Source organism: Fundulus heteroclitus, chromosome 23 (genome assembly GCF_011125445.2).
Source record: "Fundulus heteroclitus isolate FHET01 chromosome 23, MU-UCD_Fhet_4.1, whole genome shotgun sequence".
Lineage (NCBI taxonomy): Eukaryota > Metazoa > Chordata > Actinopteri > Cyprinodontiformes > Fundulidae > Fundulus > Fundulus heteroclitus.
In genome coordinates this window covers 23,421,657-23,447,306 of record NC_046383.1, presented here as the reverse complement: position 1 = coordinate 23,447,306, position 25,650 = coordinate 23,421,657, and the positions used below count along the sequence as shown (strand labels likewise).

At 42.0% G+C, this 25,650-nt stretch overlaps 1 protein-coding gene across 3 annotated transcripts in view; it reads right to left on the bottom strand.

Moving 5' to 3' along the window:
• The window catches only part of kdm3b (lysine (K)-specific demethylase 3B), a 47,411-nt gene extending 22,060 nt beyond the window's left edge, over positions 1 to 25,351 (bottom strand). For 2 of the 3 annotated variants that reach the window (XM_036127372.1, XM_036127371.1), the window contains exons 1-4: positions 24,827 to 25,351; positions 11,257 to 11,421; positions 3,790 to 3,903; positions 3,462 to 3,567 (exon numbers count right to left, since the gene is read on the bottom strand). In XM_036127372.1, coding sequence (XP_035983265.1) covers positions 3,462 to 3,567; positions 3,790 to 3,903; positions 11,257 to 11,421; positions 24,827 to 25,039 — 598 coding nt within the window. In that variant the 5' untranslated portion in view covers positions 25,040 to 25,351. The remainder of the gene's footprint in view (positions 1 to 3,461; positions 3,568 to 3,789; positions 3,904 to 11,256; positions 11,422 to 24,826) is intronic. The other variant, XM_036127370.1, reaches the window with a different exon arrangement.
• Between the last annotated feature and the right edge of the window lie 299 nt (positions 25,352 to 25,650).

The window sequence follows — 25,650 nt, the reverse complement described above, 5'->3', positions numbered from 1 at the left end:
ACATTCTCTGAAGCCCACAGATGATCCTCGTGTCTACTGAGTAAACGTGGATCAGTCCTAAAGAGGAACGATAATGAATGTCTGACCAAACTGGTTCCTGCTGATGACAAAGAGGTTCTGCAGGCGCGACTCATTTCTTTGCCCTAAAGCAAACGTGCAAATTGAGAAAACCTCAAATGTGTTCAACAAGAACGGCAACTCTCTGTTTTTTTATGACAGCAAAAAAAACAAACAGAAAAAAAAAAAACACTGAGCAGCAACACTTAGGAGCTCCACCATCAGTCGTTGCCCCTGGCCATCCTGCTGCTGGTTAAACCTGTTAGTCTTTCCACCCACCAGGACATAGAACACACAGCAATTCCTTCTTTGCAATAATTTACCAGATAAACTGAACTTGGTGTCGTTAGGGTTTGGTTGATCATTAGCGTTTCTAACCCCTGTAGCCATCCAACTTTATTCAAAAATCAGCTATTTTTTCTCTTTAATTGTGCTGATGGACAAACTGCTAAGGGACTGATTGACAGCTGTAGTAAAGAACGATATTATAAACATGCCACGGCACGATCCGCCATCTCTTAAGCTAACTATGCATTATGATTAAAGCTATAGTTGGTAATCCTGTTCAGAAACACTTTGTCATACCAAGTAAAATCATCCTTACATCCTGAAAGTAGTAAATTATGTATTCAGAAAAAAAGAGGTTCAAATTTTGATCTCTGAACACTGCAGGGCTGTATAAGCTGACCAATCCCTGCTGTTCGGTCCAAACGGCAGGGATTGGTCATAAGACTGGTCCTACTCTCAATTCTGTTAATTTCCGGGGGTGTTGCGGAGCTGGAGGCGGTTCCACTCAGCGCCGTCTCATTTTTATCCGACCAGACATGGAAGTAGAAGTGTTAACGCGTTGTTCAGTTAGTGGGTTAAAACAGGAAAAAAAAAAAACACAGCTGTTCAAATAATACTAAATAAAATAATAAAGTAGTTTTAAGTTATTGGCCGTATTATTACAGTGTTGCACATTGCAAAATGAGTCCAGGAAACACATTTTATAAGCAGGGTACTGAGTGTTAACACCGTGATATTCAACTCTCATCAAGTTTGTTAATATTTGCAACTTTACAGTCACTCTGTGAGTTTAATAGATAAGTCCTTACTTCTGATTTTGCGTTGCAAATCCATCTTTTCCAGGTTGAGTTCACCACTAGTGGTTGATTATGGAGTGCTCCATAGTTGATCCCCCCCCCCAATTCTTTTTTTGAGCGCTGGCAGAAAAAATAGACCGGAAGCACGGTTGGCTTCTGGGTTCTTTTGACTTGCATTATAGTTTAGGTTTCTTTGGGGGAAAAATACAAAATGGCAGCGGCGATTCTACATTTTTGATTTTCCATTTTATTAAATTTTTTGGCATCAATCTTAGTTTATTGTACCTGCTATTGGTTTACTCCCTCTTCCATCTGCTCCCGTTGATATTGAATCCTGTACCGTTCCAATCACGTGATATTTACTAATGTTGACTCCCACGTGACCCGCGGGATTCCTGAAAAATTGTCAGCCTCTAACGCTCATGTAGCGTCCATGCTCATTCCATCCTAGTTTCCGATTGCTGGCTGCGGATGAGCACTTCTAATTTTTATGCATCTGGTTAGCTTAGCGGCTAGGTTAGCGGTTAGCCGTTCATTGTAGCTCCGCTGCTCTCACCGTATACTTTGAACATGGCTGAGAGTTGCAAGAAGCAAACCACGTTCATGTTTATGAGCAGAACAGGAAGGCCTCAGTAGAAAGAAATAAGAGCAGAGTGGATTTGGGAGATTTTTTTTTACGCGTTCCTCCTGAGGAATGGAAGAGCAGGTAAGATGGCGTTGCCCATGCAAAGTTATTCAAAAAGGGACTCTGAGAAACTTCGGCAACTCTACCTTTACTGTACTGCGGTCATGTTAATTTATAGCAGGGAAGAGGGGGCAGGGATTATGATCTGTCAAAGATGGACGATTGTGTTATCTTTCATGAGCCAGATTGAGTCTACTGCTGTTCTTTGCACTTGTGCGTACCGTTTTATTTTCCTTTCCATGTCCTGGTCAGCTTTTATGACATGAGAGAATGTTGCTCGAGTGGTATTGTTTACCTGGCTCCAAAGTCTACAAGGTCTGGCCTACATAAAATTTTACTTATCTATAAGTTGTCAGTATTGATCAAATCTGTCTAAAAATAATCATACCAAAGTTATGCTGTTATTCACAGATAAAAATCTACATTTCTTAGAAAAATGCTTTTTATACTATTTATTGCCAAGTTGCCTCCCATAAAACTTAAGTTATAGCTCTGCTCATTGTATATTGGTACTTAGGTTACTATGAAAACCCCTAAATAAATGCATAGGCACCCAACATCCTAAAGAGTCATTTCCCCGCTCCGTTTTGTCCTTAAACTGTCTTAGTTTAAAGTTTACACACATTTTGAGCTGAGTTATATTTAAATCTCAAAAATCCCTAACACAATTTTAGAGTTTTTACAAATAAAACCCTCTTGCTACAGATGTCCTACTGTGCTTTGAAAAACCTGGATTTAGTGCTGGATAATCCATTCCTAGGCTCTAGTATAGCTAATCTAAATGGGTCCACATGCCAGAGAAGTTGTGAAACAACCCTTAACCCAACATGCGGGATCATAAACCAGCAAGCACAGGTTGTTTAATGATTTGTGAACCATGCATATAATAAAGCCTAACTAGGTCCATGGTTTGTATACAAAGGTCCAAAAAGTCACAAAACAGCCTGAAACCTACAAATCTTGAGTCTAGGAAAGAGTGGAATTTGAAACATAGGAAGTAGAAACCCAATTTATGTTTTTTTTTAATGTTTTTACGTAAAAAAAATTGCCATCAAATGTTGCTTTTACTGATTTACTGTTTATAGGAAACGTAGGTCTGCACTAAAGAGCATTTAAAAGATGTCCCACATTCAGAAAGGCTTTCTCTGCTATTCAAGGTATTCCAAGCATTAAAAGACTAAGAGCTCCGTCGTGTTTCACTGAGCCTGACATCTAAATGACAAACCTTTACAACATTCATATGAACCTAATAATAGGCTAATTAATGAAAAAGTTAAGCCCCCAGAAAGAGTTTTAATACTTTTCTTATCAGTAAAGGCATTTAAAGTAATTTTGCACATTTCATCTTCTTCCAAAGACGTACAGCGACGCCTTGCAATGCAATCTGTAAACCACTTAAGAAAACGGTTGGAGAGATTCAATCAAACAAAACGTCTCCATCATTTCACAGAGCAATTCAAGGAGAGCAACACTCGGAAAATTCAAACAAACACGCCGCTGCTGCATCAAAGATGTTTGATCCAATAATTTTATGGGCGCTCTGCCTCGGTGAGAACATTCTCGATGAGCTCCACAGATCAGACGAAACAACCCAGAGGTTGTTTCGTCACGGCAAGCGTGAGTTTGAGTCCTACCCTTCCTGAGGATCTCCTGCAGTTTGAAGTCCGTGTGCCAGCTGGAGATTGCTGACAGCAGTGAGGGTTGCTCCAACAGCAAGGGGTGTCTCATATCTTTCTCAATCTGGACAAGCACAAAAACACTGGTTTAAAACACTTTAAAGTAATTCATCTTCAGATTATATGAACAATTCACAGCTTTGCTACTAAAACAGATGGGAAAATGCAATCTCTTGGTCTATTTATTAAATAAATAAACAACACCTTGTAAGGTTCTGCTGCTGACCTTGTTTCTATCCGTTAATTCAGGACCATAATAACAGAAAAGCAGGAAACGAATGCTCACCTCAAACCTCTGGAAAGCTTTGTCATCTGGCAAGAACTCTGAATTCTTGGTGGCAAAATACTCGACCGGAACCAGCGATCCTAAACCCAGTCTGTCCACCAGGGAGCGGAAAGCCTGCGCAAGAGAGAAAGAGAGGCTCATGAGATCTTCCTGCTGAACAGCAACCCAAAAACAGAAAACGGTCAACAGAAATTACATATACTATGAGCTCAATCAGGTCCAATATCATTTAGTTTCTTCGAAGATTAGGGAGAAATGAAAACGAATGCATTTTACACTGAGCTGGATTAAAATGTTAGACGTTGTCTGATTACAGTCCTATAAAATTGTAGATTAATGCTTAGAAATTGACAGGTGCCAGTCATATAATTAGAATACCATGAAAAAGTGATTTTTTTCCCCCAGTAATTCCATTGAAAAAGTGAAACTTGTATATTATATTCATTCATTACACACAGACTGATATATCTCAGGTGTTAATTTCTTTAAATTTTGATGATTATAACCGACAACTAATGAAAACCCCAAATTCAGTATCTCAGAAAATGTGATTATTGTAAAAAGATACAATATTGAAGACACTGAATGAATGTAATATACAAGTTTCACTTTTTGAATGGAATTACTGGAGAAGAAAAAAATAAATCAGCATTTTAATGATATTCTAAGTAAATGACCAGCACCTGTGTAGAAATATGGAAATTCAAAACCGCTGTGAGGTTGTCTGGCTCTTGTGGTTAAAAAAAAAAAAACCACACACACACACACACAAATTGGAATAGATAAAAAAAAATAATAGATCCCTTTCATCCGCTCCTCTGTTGTTAATCAAATACTCCTGTTGCAGCCAAATGCACCATTTTGTTTGTCTACCTTTAATCTCCTGAGAGTCTTTGCTTACCTGACAACTTTTTGCAGCCCAGATAATTTTATAATTTAGTCAAAACAGCTTTCTCCAAATAATCACTGTTCTTCTGAGCCTCTAAATTATAGTTAAAAGGTTTTAAAACATTATAGTGATCGAGGTCCCAGCTGATGCTGTGCATCTGGAGCAAGCTGCGTCTCTCAGGTGCCAGAGCAAAAGTCCATATTTGGTAGTGAAATATTTTCTCCCTTTCCTCTCATTGCTGCAGTTGCACAAAAATCCACAACTGTTGGGCTGATCAGTCCTTGGTGATGGAAACAGACCGGACCAGCAAAACCACCCATAAGCCCCGGCAAAGTCTGAACCAGGACTGGTGAGGGGCTCAGATTTGGTTGTAATGAATGTTTTTGTTTGCATCGTACGCTATACTAAAGGCTTTCCTGTTTGCGTTGACAGTGTGACGCCAACTGTGGATCCTCTAGGGCAGAGGTCATTAGCTGGTCCAGAAGCTGTCCCAACCAGACCCATAAATACAGGCACAGCAGCGTGGTGATATTTAAGACTTGACAGGCGCTTTCATTTTAACCTGCGCAGCGTTTTCAGACTATACGGTAGTGTGTCAGTGTGTAAGGAAACACATGGACCAGGGGCGTGGCGGTTAGGCTGACCCACATAATACCTCTCAGCCAAACAAGTCCATGCTGTCCTGGCGGTAAATACTGCGACTACAGCGCGTTCAATGAAGTGAGATGAGAAGGAAGCCAAGTTACACACGAAAAGACGAGAGAACGAAAAGGAGCGCGTGTAGATAAAACACAGTTGAGGAGAAACAGCTGCGGCATGTGAAAGACGAAAGACGAGCGAGACCGAGAAAGGGAGAAATGCAGACGACTGCGCTAGAAAGAGTTTACGGGGTGAGACAGAGGCTATGTTCACACAGCAAGCAAAGGTGACCTAAATCTGACCGTTTTGCCCAAATGCAAAATGCAACCTATATCCGTCTTTTCAGCAAACAAAAAAGCATTAAGACCAGCAGTGTGAACATAACCAGAGAAACAAATGGCAATTTTACCAAAAATAGGGCTTTTAATCCATTATGGACCGACTCATTCTTGTTCGTACTAAAACCTGTGTTACTCATTTGTTCAGAAACATTGGCACTGATGAAAGGGGCCAATGAGTCGAAACATAGAAGTTTTGAACATACATACCCAGTCAACTCTGAAATAAGAAAGAACTAGCAGTGTGACAGTCCGGTACGACCAGTCCACCGAGATCCTGAGCCAGACCTTCACTGTCCAACAATGCGCTAATGCAAGCTCCCCGAGAGTCGCTTGGATTGTGGGTCAATACAAAAAGGCATTTACTGAGGGAGGGGTTGTCAACAGTTCAGAGTGCACGAGTGCAGCAGCTGAAACACTACTTAAATGGAAAACCTAGACAAGAGCTGTGTGAAAATACCCCTGTCAGCATCATCTGCCACAAACAGAAGTGAAATACTGACCGAGGATAGGATGTGCTAGCCCAGCTAGATGAAGCCCCGCATGAGGCCCCATGTGTGGGTTTAACTTTGGATGAGTTCACTGACATGTTGGACAATGTCCAGGCCAGAAAGCATTTTATGAAGACCTGCTGGGCATCAACTCCTCGTCAGACCAGTGCAAGAGGAGAGCATATCTAACTGGCCTTTAAGGAGATGTTAACAGAAAGAGGAATGGAGCTCAATAACCACAATGATAGGGGGGAAACAGGAGCTGTTGCAAGACTGAAAGAGGCCAATCCTGACCATTGCATCATTCATCAATCTGTCCTCTGTGCATCACATGAACATACTAAGGTGACGGAGATAATGATGAAAATTACAACATTTTCTCACTACATCCTTATCCTACCAACATTGCATGCTGAGAGAATCCGTCAAAGACCTTGATGCTAACGCTGATGATCTTTTGCTCCACAACAATGTGAGATGGCTCAGCAAAGGATGGGTACAAGCATGCTTTTGGTCCATCAGGAAGGAAGTCGCTTGTTTCTTTGCAGAGCTAAGAAGTCAGAGGGCAGCACAGTTTTCTCACATCTTAGGAAATGAGAAACACACGGACATTAGTCCATTTTCTATTGCAAGGCCCGGGATTTAATGCCCCAGGCATTTAGTTTCCCAGGGTAAACCAAAGCCTGCGGCTTTTAAGTTTGGCACGTTTCCATTTACTAGGGACTGTTTATGTAAAACAGCCCATATGGAGAAGCTGTTAGGAAAACAGCAGTACCACTCTGAACCTGTGCGTAGAAGTCACCATAGGTCAAACAGACAAAAGCAGATTGAGAAGCTGTATCCATATCCTGACACTCATCCAGACTCCAGAGAAACAGGATGGAGTCTCCATCTCCTTAGCCCCTTTTCCATCGACCCTACTCTATTCCTATTCTACTTCTGTTGGTATAAATAAATAAAAATAAAGTACGGCTTCTTTCTGCCTGCACAGAGATGAGACTTATCTCTCCGCTCCAAAGTATGCCTTACAGAGTTAAATTCAGAGCTTTATGAGTATGTTTTTGAGAATGACCAGGAGGATTTTTCAGTGCAATACTGCAGACTTTTGATGGCAGCAAAATAATTTCTATAGGTTATAGAATATACGCGTTGCACTGATTCGTTTCTTCCTCTGCTTTCTCTACAGCCTGCCTTGTTCCTCAGACACACACACACACTTGATCAGCGGCTGATGCACTCTTTAGAATAAAAACTTTCAATGTATGTAAAATGAGAGAAAGTCACAGTAAATACGTGGCTCTGATCAAGGTTATTAAATAAAGCATGCCCGTCTGCGTCTCGAAAGCTAGAGTGTAGGGGTGGACAATAATTAAATATCAATATATATCGTGATATAACTTTATTTAATAAAGGTGATATAACATTTCCAATATTTCACTACAGGGTTTCCGCTACGTGTAATTGATTGTGGCGCACCGCCACGGCAAACCGCCACGGCAAAATTAATGCAGCCACACACCTTCAGACTGATATATATATATATATATATATATATATATATATATATATATATATATATATATATATATATATATATATATATATATATATATATATATATATATATAGCTCTCAGGAGGGTAGGAAAACTAGAGAGGACAACTGTCCACCATTGCCAATTTAACGTCTTTGTTGCTATATTTAGCGAATTTTCAGACACCTTTAGCAATTTTCTTTCAAAAAGGACTAGCAACAACTTTTAACAACTTTTTTTGTTTTAATGTGCGACTTTAAAGAAAGTTCTGGAATCACTATTGAGGCAGCAGTGAGAGCTGCTATGAGGGTTACATACTTCCCTCAGCGATAACTCACAGGCACACCACAGCTGCTGCCTCGTCACGTAAATATAGTTTTTAATGTTTTTTATCTGTATAACTGCACTAAAATAATTGGCTGGATTTAATTCACACAGCTTCAATCACTTATTCACCTGGTTTACTTTGCATGCCTCTGATAGCTGTCTTTTTGATACAGTTTGTTTTATGTAGTGTGAATTCAGGCAATGTATTAAAATTCACAAATCATTTATAAAGGCAATTTTAAGTTCATAACATTTAATTAATATTTTTAATAACTTTTTGGTCTTGGCAAAAGCTATCCTACAGCCTGGGTCCCAAATGTATGAACACCTATGCAAATTAGAAGGTGACGTCAATAATTAACTTAAAATGCAGAAAACATCCAGCCAATATTTTCACATTTGATATCTGTTATGTGCAGGTATTCCCCACAAACTTAGCAAATGCTTTGTATTTACTATTCAGCCACGATGAGCAGATCCAGTCTGTGGGAAATCACAGTGTCTGGCTGACTAAACGCTGTAGCAATGGGGTTTCCCACTGCTGCCTTCCTGGAGAGACCAGCCAGTCAGCGGCTCTCCACTGGTCCCGACAAGTCCGAATACACAATCAAAATTGAGTCTTAATCCTGATGAACTGACTGCGCAGATGCAGTTTGGAGGTGTACATTCTTACCTAAAACATTTAAAAAGTACTTTTTGTGATAAATTCAGTGTATAATTTTGTAATCTCATCTCCTCATTGCTCCTTACTCCTCCAAGCGGCGGACTGTTTAGCCTTGCAGCATACAACCCCACCCCTTAAGCAAAGCCCCAATATAGCCCAGGGAAAGTGAGTTCACCTATATGGAAACACATTGTGTGCTGTTGAGGTCTAATGGAAATGGGCCTTTCACATTTGATCCGATATGGTACCGATGAGCAGTATGTGGGGACAGGTACTCAACTGTACCAATTTTCCGTACTTTTAATAAGTTAATGCACAAATCAAAACCTAGCTCCACATATTAAAATTTCTGTCCTTTCAGCTCTTGAAAAATTGTGTTTAGAAATATTCCAGCCGCTGCCCTTGTACGCATCACACATATAACAGCAAGCGTAATCTGAAGCGCTTTCCATCAGCCATGCTAGCTTTGTTGACTGGACCAGCGGCTATAGCCATCATTACGCTCTTGTTCGTGTATAATGCTGTGTTCATGTCTTGCAAAAATCGCCCACTCTTCCACTCCCTTGGTGTCACAATCCTGCGTTTAGCTACTGAAACACGGTACCGTCTGACTATACATGGTAGTACCAACGGAATACCTATAAAAGTACCAAATTCTGTACCCATCCCTAGTGGAAGTGATGCTTTACTTTTGTTAAAAAAAAAGAAGTGAAAGATGAGTGTTACTTCATGGTTCAGTGGTGGGTTACAACAGAAAAGGACACATTTATTGTTCTCCCGTTGTATCATATGTGATTATTTGACCACACCAAGAACTTTAGCCTAATATGTGGATAATTACGACTGTTTAATCTCGATTCTTATAAACATTAACGCTCATTATACCACGTTCTCAACAAGTAAACTGCTCTGTGGTCATTTCCATACGTCCTAAAAAAATACTAACCAAAAAAATCCACCTTCCTGAGTCTATCACTGAATTCTGGTGAATTTTAGAACACATTTTTGTTAGACCCGCATGAATGTGACATATTAAACAGATCCCAAACGTGACCAAATAAACACGGAATAAAGTTACGCTCAAAACTATCCATAACTAGCAGATCTAGATTTCAAGTGATTTTCATTCAATCAAGGAGAGGGCAGGTTTATTTCAAAATATAACAATGTATATGATTATTTGATAGAGACTTAAAGATAAAAAGGTGTAGAGAGACAAAGATAGAAAGTGAGAGAAAGACAGAGAGAGCGCTGTTATCTTTTGAATGATACACACATCTACAGGCTTTTTATTTTGAAGCATCTATAAAATCTTGTTAGTGCAGTATTAGATTATCAATAAATTTGAAAAAAAAAAAAAAAGCCATCTTGTGTGTTTGTATGGCCAGCCTTCATCAAAAGCTTCAACTGGACGTACTATAATGTAGTTTTCACTGTAGCATTACTACTGGGGGAGCAGAATTGACACCGATAGGATGGAAGGATAAGATACAGATTAGGATTATTGAAGCGAAAAGGTAAAGAAAAGTAGCTTTGTTAAAGTTTAATGTTAGTAATAATCCTAAAATGAACTAGTTGCCGTTCTAAATTCACATTTATGCTAAATTCTTAATTTCCTTTACAGGGTTTCCCCCAGAAAATGGGGTAATCACGGCAGTAGGTGTCTCGGTGGTTGGGGGGATGTGTGCGAGGAGTGTAGCGTCATGCAGCTCGAAGTAGGAACGTAGCGTGATCGTAGTGTGTGTCGAGCTAATAACAGCTAGCGCGTTAGCTTATTTACACCGGGAGTTTTTCTCCCAGGCGGGAACTTTGATGATGATCTCATACATCGAGTAAATTTCAAACCAACAAACGATGCTTAGCCTGGCGGGGGCGCGCAACGCCAGGCTTATAATACGCTGGGGGAAACCTTGCTTTACATTCAATTTCCTCTATCAAAATTAAGAATAAATGATACCATTTATGTTATTAGATTGTACTTAGTTTGTGACCAAGGCAAACGTTACACAAAAAAATAAAACAAAGAAATTGTGGCTGGTGAGGAAAAAAATACAGAATTTCTATCACTGGGTAGAATATTAATGGAAAATTGAATGGATTAAAAGAAAAGAAGTCAGCCGTCACTGCCGAATTTGTTGGCTGGTTTTTAATGCTCCCATCAATCTAGAGCAGATAAATCTGTAACCATGTGCAAGCACGATGCCACCAGTGTGGCTAATGCTACTTACAAATGATTTGCCACCCACAGAGACGTCAGGGGTCACAGACTAATCCTTTTCTTAAAACAAGGAGCTTTTGTAATCTAATTTTTCACGAGTTTATTACTTCTATTTCTCACTAGTACAGATTTAGCAGGAAAGCACGACTTCTACTCCGTTAGAAATGACCTTCACTGAAACAGGCCACATGAGCCGTTGGTTTTATTGAACTTTCCAGCCTCCCGTTCTCATCTATGCCCTCCATAAATTATTGTAATTGTTTGTTGTGTGGAAACTGAACTAAACTTTGCATTGCCAGACAGAGCCTCATGTTGCTGTAATGATTCAGTTGCACTATTATCCCAAAATGCAGAACGGTCCACTCACCAGCGCAGGCCAGGCCGTTGTCAGTCCGGGAAGGGTGCTCACCCTCGTACCGTCGCTGGGGCTGACCCAGACCACTGAGTCTTCCACCAGCACGGCTTTCACTCCGTCGCCATACACCTGCACCCACGAACATCGCTGCGGTGCGTTTTCAAACTCCAGACACACCTAAAGTCGGTGAAGGGAAAGGACAAAGGAAAAGCATTAGGACAATCACATTTACTAAACCAGCTGCTCAGCTTCTAGTCAAAAAACCAGAAGAAACGTATCAAACCACATTCAGGCAAACCAAAAGGGTTGTTTTTGGACTATAAGGACTTAAAATCCTTATATTTTCTCAAAAATTGATGGTGTACCTTACATATGATTAATGTTATGCGTACTGACTGATTTTATATGGTACAATGTGCTCGAAAATCTGTTAAAATGTGTAAGTACTACTTTGGTTAGCAACCAAACCGCTCCACTCAATGGATATTCAGAGCATTACGGTACACTGTGTCACTACCTGATCGGACCACAGAGCTGTCTACAAGACTGCCTGACTGTAATGTCTAAACTAGAAGTGCATTCATGTAAGGGCAGCTCGCGCGCGGAGTACATGTTAGCAACAATAAACCTGGTACGTTAATTCAATATAAACGTTTATTTTGGCCTAATGTTAGAAACAGGGCAGTGACGTCCAACTACTCTGTCCTTCCGATACAAACGGATAGCTCCCTCTCTCAGAAGAGAGCTGTGTACGAGGAGGAGCACACTGCAAAGAAGGAAGTAAAAGGAAGTAAAATTTTCTTGAAATTAGTATTTCATAGTATTTTTCCTTGATTTGAGCAGCTGGAGATGAATTGTTCTTATTTTAAGTGCAAAAATCTTATTCAATTGGCAAATAGTCTTATTTATCCGCTCAAATCAAGGAAAAATACACTAATTTTATAAAAACCTTACTTACTTTTAGTTCCCTTTTTGTAGTGCGGAGTGATATTATACAGTTGGGAAGAATATTTAATGCGCCTTATAATCAGTATCGCCTGATAGTCAGAAAAATATGGTACATGCAAAACATTTGGAGGCAACATTTCTGCAATGCATCATAACGCTTCTGCTCGTTAAATTGTTTTTTGTGATTGCTAAGAGGTAGTTCATACACCCACAATCTGTAATGCGATTTTGCACGATGACAGAAAGCTAATTTAGGCCAACTGATGGTAAAGTTGCAATTAATTTCATTACTCGCAAACAAGCTATTAAGGCAAACTATGAGTAAAGTCAGAAGAGCATGGAGAGTCCCCCCCATCCAGGACTCTCGTTTGGTGGCTGCATCAAGGTGTATGTTGCTCGAAATCATCGGAACAAAGAAATATCTGCTTCAAAGCAAACATTCAATTTCACAACAAACTGTGACGGATATAAAAAAGAAAAGAGTTCTTCGTCGCAGACTGATAGCTATGATATGCGACCCGATCGAGATGAAACTGTGCGCTTCATTAGAGTCGCACATTACAGTCAAAAGCTAAATTAATCCACAACACACAGAAGGATGAGGCACCAACTTGGGAGCTCTTTGTGGAGCTCTCTCTGTCAGCGTAACCAGAGCAACACACCATCATCCCAACGCTTGCTTAGAGAGCGAGGCTCTCTAGTAAAAATCCCATTACACCGTTTTAACTTCCACGTTCAATCCTGTTAGAGACTCCGGTGCAATCTAAAATATCACACGTCTAATGGACATTTCACTCCAGGGCACAATGTACAGAGCCAAAGCAAGGTCAATTGGTCATGTGTATTTTTGAGAATGACTGCAGCTGTTAAGGGATCGTCGTAATGGTAAAACTACATAAAAAATAAAGGAGCTTTTTAAATCAGAGTTTAGCACCCAGGCTAAAGCTGTGTTTATTTTTCCGCTTGTTTGGTGTTAATGGTATTACCAACAGATGCACTAAAGGGCAAAACGGCCCTAAAAATGTGAATCAGGGTGCTTGCTCTTTTTCCAAATTAAAATTCCAGACTTTTTTAAAACTGATATTTTTTTTCCCAAGACCTTAACTTTATGTACTTGTATACTTGTGTGCCTACTGCCTACTTCATTGGTTGAGATTGTACAAACTGTTTATTAGAAATGTTAATTTATAATTTTAAATTATAGTTTTATAGCCTACCTTCCTATTTCTCATTTCACAATGCCTTTGAGCATACTGTAAAATTCTACCATACATTTTTTCCCCATACTTTATTAAGACTTTCACACAAAATTCAAGACTTTTCAAGGTCTGGAAAACAGTGTTTCAAAATTCCATACTTATTAAGACTTTCAAGACTTGCGCAAGCACCCTGTGAATGACTCATTGAGGACGTTTTTCCCACTTATCATCGTTTTTTAGCAAAATTGTGGCTTTGACTAGAGTCAACCTCACTACTGGCAGCTTAAGCTTTGTCCTTGGCCACATGGAGGTTTGCACAGAGTCCAACTCCTTCAGGACGGCACGGGTTTGCCGTGTCTCCCGGTAGTCCCTGGAGCATCAGGACGCAGGTAGGTATACATGGAGAATGGGACACAATTGTAGGTCCTTAAAGAAGACATATCATGCTTTTTAATGCCTTCCAGCTGTGGTCTATGCAAAGCGGTACTACAATGCTCTGGTCTGAATGGCTCATAGCTCCACTGGCTCCTCTTTTGCCCCCGTTCTGAGGCGCATCTGAGAGCAACTCGTTTCGGTGTGGCCTCTTTGAATGAAAAAGAGGCTCTTCACCAGGCCCTCCAGGTCGGCACTGTGAAGTCGTTCTGACAAACGTCAAGCAGCAGAAAGAGCAGCTCCACTTTCTGGGACCCTGCATTGTTCACAGGTAAGAGCCGGTTTACCCCGAGCATTACACCAGGTCCGTGTTTTCAATCAGCATGACCCGTTTTACGGTGGGTCAGTGATTGTCCAGGAAGGCATATCCTCGGAGGGTGCTAGGCAATGGCACTTTGACTACCATTAGGCATCAGGAGGAAATGTTCGGGTGCTTTAGTCCATCCACTGCTACAAAGCTGCACCTGAGACGGTACCGGGGCTCAGCCATTCCTTGGTCCAGATGTGCCAGGAGTCCCCCTAAGAACACCATCCGTGCTCTCACTAATAGTTACCAGGCATGCACGAGGCAGCCTGGTTTCAAGTTGCAGGACGAGCCTGCCAGATTAAATAATTTTGATTGCCAGGGTGTCTTTAAATTCAGCCTCTCTGGGTTGTTGTTTTACATTTTCCTTTTAAACAATGTGGCACCCTTCTGCTCCCCAAACGTTAGCCAGTCCTGATTAGAGTACACAGTTCTTCTTTACCTTTGGGATCGGGTGTATTTCCAGGAGGGCTGTAACGGGACGCATTCTGTGTCTGAACAGATGCAGAATGTTAATGTGCGGACCCCAATGCGACGTCTTGTTGGTCATCTCTAAAAAGTGACACCAAACCCAGAAAAAGATCAGACTCCCAGCTCTCACTAAAAGCTGCTGTGTGGGAACTTCAAGGTTTTTCTTGCAGCTCCAGTAGGGAACGAAAGGTGGACCGAACCCAAGCGTTTACCGGCAGCGTTTTTAACCGGAAATGAGGTACGTACGTACGGTAGCTCGCTCTACACACAGCTTAATTACACGCCTGAAACGGAGCCAAGCTGAATGTTAACATCATCACGGTCGGATAGTGGAGAGAATCAGCTGAGGTCCAAATGGCTCCCAGTAGCATCCAGTCAGTCTAAAGTCAGTAAAAGGCATAAAAGGCATCGGTCGATGGGAGGGGATTTCCCCAACGGCTGCACGCTGCTTTCAGGCACTGCTAGGAGACAAGGTTGCTGAAATCACAAGATAAGTAAATGGACTGAATTTATAAAAGCGTGTTTTTAGTCAAACTGGCCACTCAAAGCACTTTACACCAGAGTCATATTCACCTGATCGCGCACACGTCCATACACAGATACACACAACGAGGGAAGCAGGAATTGAACACGCAGCCTTCCAGACTCTAACCACACAGCCAGCCGTCTAAAGTGATGTGAACATGTTTTACTCTCAAATATGGGCGCATTGTGAATAAAAACATTTCTAAACATTGACAGTGGTCATATTGTAGTCAAAGCCATCTATCCAGGCATTTGCTCTGCCTGTTTATACTACCGACCAAATCTCCAGGCAGCTCTATGCTTTCCACTTTCAGTTTTAGAACATAATGCCCCTAGTTTTCAGTGTTCCCCTTTTTTAGTGCAGTTTATACAAAAAAAAGTCAAATTTTCTACCTTTTCATTAGGGTAAACCTAATTTACTCTAATTAACCTTTTAATGCCTTTTTAATAACATTTGTACATTTTAATACCCTCGACAGGTACCCATGACAATTCAGATGTATATGGAACGACAAACTCTGGAAACTCCTAATGTATAATAAAGTGCCTTGAGATGATTGTTTTAATAAACGGCACTATACAAATGAAATCTAATGTGGCTGCGAATATTTAGCCCAAAACACAGTGGATGTAAAAACACCTGCTACAAAAACGACATGGAACGTTAAAGGCTACAGAGATACATCAATAACAAGATTTGTGTTTTTACCAGAGACTATTGACGCAGGGCTAGCTAGTGATTTGTGTAGCTGCTGATGACGTGACAGTGTTGGTAACAGAAAAGTAACTCGACGTCGTTAGCTGTTGCCTGCCCCTTGAAGCTGATTTGTGGTCGTCCAAATGCCTGAAATCTCAAAGCGTTGACACCAGTCACATTACACAGGGGGCGGGGCCTTGTAGCTTTTTGGCTATTTCACTTATTTACAGTTTACATTACGGATCTGGGGTCTCTACGATAGTCTGGCGATCTGTCCAGGGTGTACCCCGCCTCTCACCCATTGACAGCTGGAGATTAACACCAGCAACCCCTCACGACCCCAATAGGGATAGACGTGTTAGAAGATGCATGGATAAATGGGGTCTCATTTATAAAGTTTGCGTACACACAAAATGGGGCCTTTCCACGCAAAAGTTGGGATCTATAAAAAGTAAAATAAAGATGAAGCGGTGAATCACAGCCAAACTGCATCATGATTCCTTCCGAACTTCAATTTCACTCCATATCAGACTTCAATCATAGATCGACATCATCATAAGCATTCACAACCGCAGTGTTATTCATGCTGGAGCTGGTGACGCATAACTACACAAAAAGGACCTTTCAAATAAATAGAAGTCTGCCCAACATTTTATCGGGTTTCCAGCGATCACGATGATCATCAGGGTGACGTGTTCCAGAGATTAACAGATTACTGTGACAAGGTGCGAGGCAGCTAGGCTCCCGTAACAGTCAGACACACTCGTGCGTAACGCTGCACGGTGGTGGATGCATTGGCGCGGTTGGAAGACCTTGCAGACGGGAGGATTAGCAGGAAGCGCGGTTTCAGGGATCAAATATTTACTGACTAATGATGGCTAATGTGCTGCTTTAGACTCAGAGCATTGCATTCTGCTATACCCTGCAGGGGAGACTGCCTACACCCCCTCGCAGGTGCTAAAACCTGGGAGGGGGTGGGGGTGGTAGATAAAACAGGTTTGCTCGTACACTGTGTTAGGGCTGAACAATTAATCGCATTTTCAATATAATCGCGATTTTAAAAAACGCAATTTCCAAATCGCAGAGGTCAGCCATTATTGGCTATGTAACAATTAGTGAATCAGACGCGCCCATTAGGTGTCGGTAAAATGTTTAAATTGGGTTTGCCTCCACATGGAAGGGAAGACAGTTGCAGCAGTGAGATATTCTAATTTTATTACTTGTTTTATACATCATACATAGCATTCAATGGTCAATCAGTTTAATACATAGACTTGCTTGTTGGTTGCACTTTGCACTTTATGTTCAACAAGGATTGATCAATTAAAAGCTGTTCTCTTGAATAATATTCTGATCAATAGAAATATTAAAAGTTATTGTTTTAAATAGTCCTTGTTTACAAACATCTTTATTTAGAGGCCATTTTTGTTGCTTGTGGTTAATGCAGAGAAAAGTCAAAATTGCTAATTTTGGTTGAAATATATCGTAGGCAGAAGTCAATCATTTCTGCTCCGAGTTTAGATGATGTGGGTCTTTTAGCAACTAATCCACATGGTGAGGAAACAAATTGATTTGTTGTTTGTATATGTTTAAAAAGACATGATAAATTAAACTGGGAAAAAATTGCATTAAATCGCAATATTAAGAAAGAAAATCGCAATTAGATTATTTTTCTAAATTCGTTCAGCCCTACACCGTGTGGTGTCCGGTCGACAACAAGCACAACACACCACACACAAACAGACTTCATTCAGGATCATTCAGATGTCAGTCAGGAATCCCTTCGAAACCTCTCAACATTAAAGAGGAGTTCAGAGAAAATAAACATGGATGACGAGGAAAAATAATGCCGATAATTTGTGGACTGATTTTAATGGAGAAAAAAAAATAAATGAAAAGAGAAGCGTTGGTTAAAGTAGTGGAGACAACGCGAATAGGGGCGTTATGTTTTTTGCACTCTGATATGGAGAAGAGCTGTTTTTTCTTTGTCGGGGAATCCCCTCGCTTTCTGATTGGCTACACGTCACATTCAACAGGCTGCGTGGTCGTTTGTCCTCGGGCAACACCGGGCCGAGACAATCCCACATGTTGAATATCCCAGATTTGAAGTCGGAGCGGTCCCGACGTCCTTCCTAGCGGAGCAGATCACACCACATGTGGCAGGAGTCTCTTAAGATTGTCAGGGCCTGTAAGAAGGGGAAGTTCAGGGCATTCTGCCATGTGACAGCCTTAAGGCCCATTCATACCTCACGTAAAAGACGGATACGGATACGTGTGGAGTGTTTCATACGTTCTAACCGTCGATTTCGTCCGTATTTTGACACGAATATTGGGAGCTTACAATTACGGACGAAACGGATCAATACGGAGCAACACTACCGGAAACAGTGGGGGCGCTACCGAGTTTGTAGTACAAAATGTCAACAAAATCACGAAGAAGGTTGTAATTCTGGGCTTTTAACAATGGCGGGATTCGAGGAACGACTTGCAGAGCTTGTCCGCAACTACCCATACATATGATGTGTCGTGTCCGGGGTACAGGGACAAACAAAAAGTTTACTTACGGAGCAAATACAACAAAATCACGTCTTGGACTGCCGCCGTGTTTGATCAGTGACGAATCATTGGCGCCCAGCACTGCCATTTAGAGGAAATATTGGTTATTGCACACCTTAACGGACGGAGGTATGAAGGAGTCAACGGATAGAACGTACGGACAGAAATACGGACGTGTAGGCCAAACGTAGGGTATGAATGGGCCTTAAGGGACTAACTTTCCTTTTTTTTTGTTTCATTCACCATCAGTCTGGCGGTGGACAGTGTTGGCCCCTTCATAACCGTGGGCCCAGGGCGGCCACGCCCTCTGCCTCTCCGCTAAAGGTCGACACTCATTTTACCAAACTTAATTCTTAATTTTTTTTTTTTTGCCGTTTGACAAACAATATTAGGTAGCATTACCACTCCCAGCCGGTTAAGATGTGGACCACATACTGCCACGCTGCTTTCCAAGCATCCGCCTTTACGACCAACCAAAAGCAGTTACCGAAATGACTCCACATGTTTACGCTAGTGTACATATTTGACAAAACTGTTTATTACAAAAAGTGTTTTTCTAGAAAATAAAGGATTTTAAATGTTACAGGTGATCAAATTTATTTCATTTTAATGCAATTTAAAGCCTCAATTTTCACTAAATCCATTTAATGACTTAATGTTTTTTAATAACCCTGACTACAGTGAAATAAAACTTTGATCCACAGGGATGCTTCATGTTCACATACCGCCTGCAGAGAGTTTTCGCTCTGCATGGGAAACTTTGCACTAATGTGGTCCGAGCGCAGCAAGCATAAAGATGGATTCGCTATCTGACACGTTTGTGGAAAGAGACATCTGTGACCGCCTGTGATGGCTCTGAAATAACGGCGCACAGACAAATTTCATTTGTTTTTTTCTGACCTTCTTTGAAATGATGAAGAGCAAAAAATACTCAGTGGAAAAAGCAGCTTCCTTCGATGAAAACGACTCTGCTTTAAAAGATTTCTTTCAGATATTCAATATGTTGAATGCTTAAAATGTAGTTCGTCATTTCTGCCTCGAGACTAAATGAATGGACAAACGTTTGGAAATGAATATGAAAGCGGGAAGAAAACATAAATATTCCTACTAGCGTATGGAGACAGGTGTCTGAGCCACGATGTAGGTAAACTATAGTAGAGAGAGCTGGTAATCTAAAATATCAACATGGTCCAATCACCAAATGGTTTCTTTACACTGTGTTCACAGTTTGTCATAGCAGTAAAACATCTGCGCCATGATCTGGTTTAATGTGGTGGTGGGCCAAGTCTGTGTCTCTGATGTTGGGGACCAGGGTTCAAATCCCAGTTACATCAGGAAGAGCGTCCGGCGTAGAAAAAAACCTGTCGTGACCCAAAGGGGAGCAGCTGAACTCACTAACTGTAAAAAAAAAATATAATGCTTAATATTAGGAAATGTTAGGGGAAAATATGCCACATCATTTGAGGACATCTACCAACAGAGGACTCCATCCAAAGTCACTGAAAATGATGAGGCAGGCAGCCTCAGCCTTGCTGAAATGTTGAAAAGCTGAAAAGTCAGCATGGTCCTCACCACACACGGTGGGATGTCGGGGCAAGACAATCCAACATGTAGAAGATCCCTGATTCGAGGTCGGACGTTCCACCGAGTGGACCTGATCACTCTTAACACACCACGCACGGCGGGATATTCTCTTAAGAGTCACGTAGCTAATCAGCGCCTCTGGGAAGGGGGAATCGTGTGAATCAGCCTTTAGGGGAATTTGATAACCGCGCATGTCAGAGTGGTTCTATCCTGAATAAAGCCAGGTGCACATGATGATCAGATTAATTGATTGCGTGCCCGTATAAACAGCACAATCCCATTATTTAATCTGATCGTGAAATTTTGTACATGTAAACCGACCAGGCTAAACAGCGCTGCAGGCAGCATAACGTTTACCGTGGCTTCTCCGGACCCGTCAACACCTGACACCTGACCTCAGAGTGAACCTGCTCTCATCTGTGAAAAAGAAAACTGGGCGACAACGCCGAACCTAGGGCTGGACGATAATTCAATAACAATATATATCGATCGATAGACGTGTGGCGCGATAGGAAAAAATAGGGTCGATAAAACTTCGATAGAGTTTTCCTTCCTTCCTTTCAGCCTATCATATTAGTTGATGGTACAGTCACTACTTCCTCTCGACCAATTGTAATCGTGGACCCAGGCACGCCCTCACAAAGCCCCGCCCTCTCAAACCACAACACAGAGCAGGTGAATATGTAGCAGCAAGGAGCGGCGGAGGAAACGGTCCCAAAACGGGGTTTTACTAGTTCGCCAGTCTGACAGGAATAAACCAGTGATTTGTAAAACTTCCAAGGAAGCGCTATAAACAAAGTCTGGTAACGCAACCAAATTGTTTCATCACGTAAGCCGCTCACATCTGCAGCAGCGCGAGCCGTTTTGCGTCGTCTTCGGAGAAATCTTGTGGAGCTTCTTCCAAAACGAAGCAGGTATAGCAGCTAAACTGGGCTCCCTTCTTTGTGATAAAATGGTACTGGTATATTTATTTTGGTCATTTTACTGATCACTTTAGTTTATTCTTTGTCAGTATTCAATAACATAAATCAGGTCTCTTAAGTTATTTTTCTTTAAAAAAAAAATTCTGTTATGGTTAAAAAAGTTGGTTAAATAAAGATTTAATTGGAACTCTGTGTTTGTGTTCTTTACCAAAATGAAATCATTTAGCAATATCATAAAATGTCCAGGCAGAGCTGCACATAAAATATGGTTTTAAACATTTTCAATAATTATTGATATCGATCAATATGCATTTTTTTTTTTTAAATCGATAAGCTTTTTTTTCCATATCGTCCAGCCCTAGCCGAACCTCTTAATTCTGGTGTTTTCTGGCAAGTCCACGGTGCCAAGCAGCGAGCAGAGGGTCTGCTAGAGGATTTCGGGTCCTAGGGCCACCCTAGTGAAGCCTGTTGCTGCTGGTCAGAGACCTGCACACCAGTGGCACCATTGGCAGTACTCATCCTCTTCCCTTTTGCTCAAAGGAGCAGCTGGTGGTTCTGCTGATGGGTTAAGAACCTCTGACAACCTTGTCCAGCCCCCCTAGAGTAACTGGCTGTCTCCAGGAGACTCTCCTGATAGACACAGCAAACGCTCTGGCAGCAGCACCTATTGATGTGCCATCCTGGTGGAGCTGGACTACCTGAGCAACCTCTGTAGGGTCCAGGTATCGCCTCATTCTACCAGTAGTGACACTGATCCTGGTCAGATACAAAACTACTGAAAAGCTGTCAAAACAAATGAGGAGGGGGAAAATGTCCGTGGCCTCCATCTGCAGAACCGACCCTGTTGTTAGCGTTGACTCGCTGCTGCCCATTCAGTCCGCCTGTTGATCATTTGGTCCACAGCGAAACAGCAGACACTGATTAACCAACTTAATGTTTTCCTTTGATTTAGTTAAATCCAAGAGGACGTCCAGGAAAAGAAAACAAGTATAAAAGCCCCACATTACAAGAACAACTGAACGCATTGGATGGAAAGGAACGGCTGTTTTTTTTTTGCAGTTTGGTCCAAAAGCTGCAGGAAATAGAGAGGAAACAGGAGCTGCACCTGTTGTGGTCTGATGCGTTTGTTTAAATAGGGCTGCTCAGTGGCGCGGTCTGCAGCACTGTTGCCTTGTAGCATGAAGGTCCCTGGGTTCAAAAACCCGAGGGTGTCGCTGCATGGAGTTCGCATGTTCTCCCGGTGTACGCGTGGGTCTTCCCCGCGCACGTCGGCTCAGTCCAAAAAAACACAACTGGCAGGTTAATTGGTCTCCTTGTGTTGTTATTTGGCATTGGTTGTGCGTGGTTGTTTGTCCCTGCTGGAGATGGGCACCACCATCTTCGATTGGATCAGAGATCAGAACCGGTTACATGTCAGAGTGATCGACCGTTCCCAAGTCCCCCCCCCCCCCCCCCCCCCCCAAAAAAACTACCATACAACACGTGAGGGTTTTATTACTATATATATATATATATCTATAATTCAAGCAAAACAAAACACACTGAGAAGCAACGATTTAAGTATGCGGGTGTAATTTGGAAGCAGGAAGAGGGGAACTGGTGATATTTAAATGCAAAACGGGGACACAAACACCCAGAACCCACATATGCTCCTATACCCGGTGAGGATCAGACAGACGACAAGGTAAAGACGCTGACAGTGAGAAAGTAAATGATTGTTTTGTTCTCCAGGCTTTTCAGATTGCGTACTAGATAAGACAGAGGACCTTTTAACCAGTTTGACTCATAAACTGAACTTTACTGCGTTGTTTGACAACTAGGATCAGTATGGATGTATGTGGATTCGCTGGAGTCTGTCAGTATGAATGGACTGGATTTGCTTCTTTTTTTTTTAAGTACCTTAAGACAACATTCGTCATGAATTGGCGCAATATAAAGAAACTGAACTGAATATGTTGCATTCAACAAAAAGTAAAAAAAAAAAAAACTGCACATAAATGCTTTGAAGGGTCCACCTTGGACAGAAAAACCAATAAGTTCTATACTATTCCCAAATAGATTACCCCACATTTTCCTGACACTTATTTATCTTCATCCCTTACTCTTTCCTGTGAGCTTTAAGAACTAGGCCAATTAAAAAAATAAATATGTAAGTATATATAAGTATGGGCATCAACAGCTACACAATTGTTGCCATTCAGAACCTGCTTGTCCCCAGGCCGTCCTTTGCAGTTGCCATACTGGCACACGTGGACCTTGCGATTCGACACAGATACGTGTGAGTCCTCACTGGACGAAGTGAATCAAAGCTGAATGTTTTGTGTGTTGACTTTTTTAAACACTCCCATTATGTGACTTTCTGCAAGTGTTGCGTCTGCTGTTTGTTCTCCGGTCCCTAGACTGGTGAATGGCATTCTTTTCCTGCGTTTCTGACGATAACGCACACGTACGCGCAATATCGCATCACGGCTTAGGCCGGGTTCGTCGTTGAAGTCTGTAGACGAGAAGAGTTTCTGAATCGACCAGGCTGTCTGTTAGCTCACGTCTCCAAACACTGATCCGTTAGGTGAGAACACAGTAAATTAGCCCACACAAGGTCCAGATTCCCTCAACAAACACAAATAAATTAAGTTTTAAGGTCAGAAATTAACTACGAAGTTTCCACTGGAAGAATGCAAGCCGAATGTCTTCCTGTTGGCCAGAGAATCATACCCTGCGGACTATTACAAGTCACCATGTTACGTTTTATCAATTTGTTCGGATGAAGATACGATATTCGCCAATATAACAACGTAACGATTTTCGACCGATGTGATCCGATATTATCTGCTATTATTTACATCGATAAAAACGCACAAACAAATATGACTGGACCATTTTAGTTCTAAGCTCTTACAGCTATCAGGCGTTTAAACGAGAAAAAAAAAAGCACTATTCTAATTGTAAAACAACATGTTTACCTGAATTTTACAATAAAGATACGATACGGATGGATGTTTTCATTTTGCTTCTATGTAATCAGATCCCTAATCACTGAACCGATATATCGATGTGGATTTGCTACACAAAGTGGAACTTCCAAAGATGTCATGTCATATTTTTCAACTTTCAAAAGCCTCCCAATTTCAACCTTCACACGTAATCACAGTATCATTTAAGAGTTATTTTAAAGCTCTTCCAAATGATTTGACAAATACCTTCTTGGAAAATGCAACTGCACGCTGATAACTACTACCATGACATAAACTGATAGTGAATTCCTCCTTGCACTTACTTTTCAGGAAGAGAACCTGATCAGAAGCACCCTAGTGTTTACACGACCCCAAATAAGCACACCTAGTCTGTCACGTTGACTTGCAACCCTCCCCCAGGTCCCTCGCTATGGTTCTGCAGCGTTGAGGCAACACAGCCTCCAGCAGGTCAGCGTCGTTCATTCAGATCGCCACCAAAACGCTAATAACTAATCTGGCGGATAACAATAAGGTGGGAGCGATTTCAGGTTCGCCCCTGCATGAACTTCTTCGGGCCTTCCAGAGGACGCTTAGCTGGACGGCGAGGACCGATCGCCCGTAACAAGTTTCCCCACCAAACCTCTGCGATTTATCCCAATGTGCACGGTGCCTCTTTAACTTTGGGCCTTCTGGGGTCAACAGTGAGCGCTGCAGGGTTACGAGTAACATCGCTGGAAGCTAGAAGCCGAGAAACGCGAACAAAGCGAAGGCCGGAAAAAATCCCCGGGCTCGATTTTAGCTTCGCCCCGACGCCTGCGACACGCAGCGGCCCGAGATCTAAATCTATGCAGCAGCTAACAATAAGTCTACCGATCCTCGTGGGTAAAAAAAAAAAAATGCTGAATACACGTTGAACGTTTCATGTTTTAAAACTAAAATTGACAAGATATTTAGCTTCGCAACACGGCCATCGCTGGCATGTAAATACTGACCGTCAGCCCGGCGGCAGCCGTGCTCGCGGTTGTCGCCTCCCCTCCGTCGCTAACCTCCGGAGCGGCCAGGCCGATGACGCTCACCGCCCGCACCGTGCCGCGGAGCCAGTCCCGGGCCCAGGCCGGTTGCTCCGTCTCGGATCCATTGGCGGGCCTGCCGTCGTCGAGGAGCAAAATCATGCGCTTCCCGATCAATTCGAGAGAGTCCCCCATGGTTGACTTGCGAAGCTAGCAGTGTGCCACCATGAACAGTTGAACTTCGCTCGGGATGGGAACTCAAGGAAGCTAAACGTAGAAAACGGCGAGGAGAAACGCGCTGCGACTGGTTCGCAGTTCACGTTGATGCAAAAACCGGTGCTCGTTTTTGGCCGCTGCTCCGGTGGGGGAGGGAGATACTCGGCGGCGGCGGAGGACCGCAAATGTCCCGGTCGAAACGTTTTTGTCCTCGGCGTTAACGCGACTATCCTGCTCTGTCCGCCATTGAGCCCTGCAACAATCAAACGCACTCCTCCTGGTAGACGGGCAGCACTGCGGAGACAGAGGAAAATATGAGGAAACACTGGCCCCTAGCGGCCGACCGATGCATCACTTTCCCGCAGTGGTGATTATACAACTACATTACAAGAATATACATGAGGCCGAAGTGTCGACAGTGAAACTATCACCCCAAGAGCAAATAAATTATCCAATATATTTGTCTAAGTTGTCATTAAAATAAAGAGAATACAAACTTTAAAAAACGGTGATCTGATAAATTCTATCAATATGAAATAACACAAGCAAACCTTCCACCTGTCATACTTACTGGCTCTTTTACTGAAAAA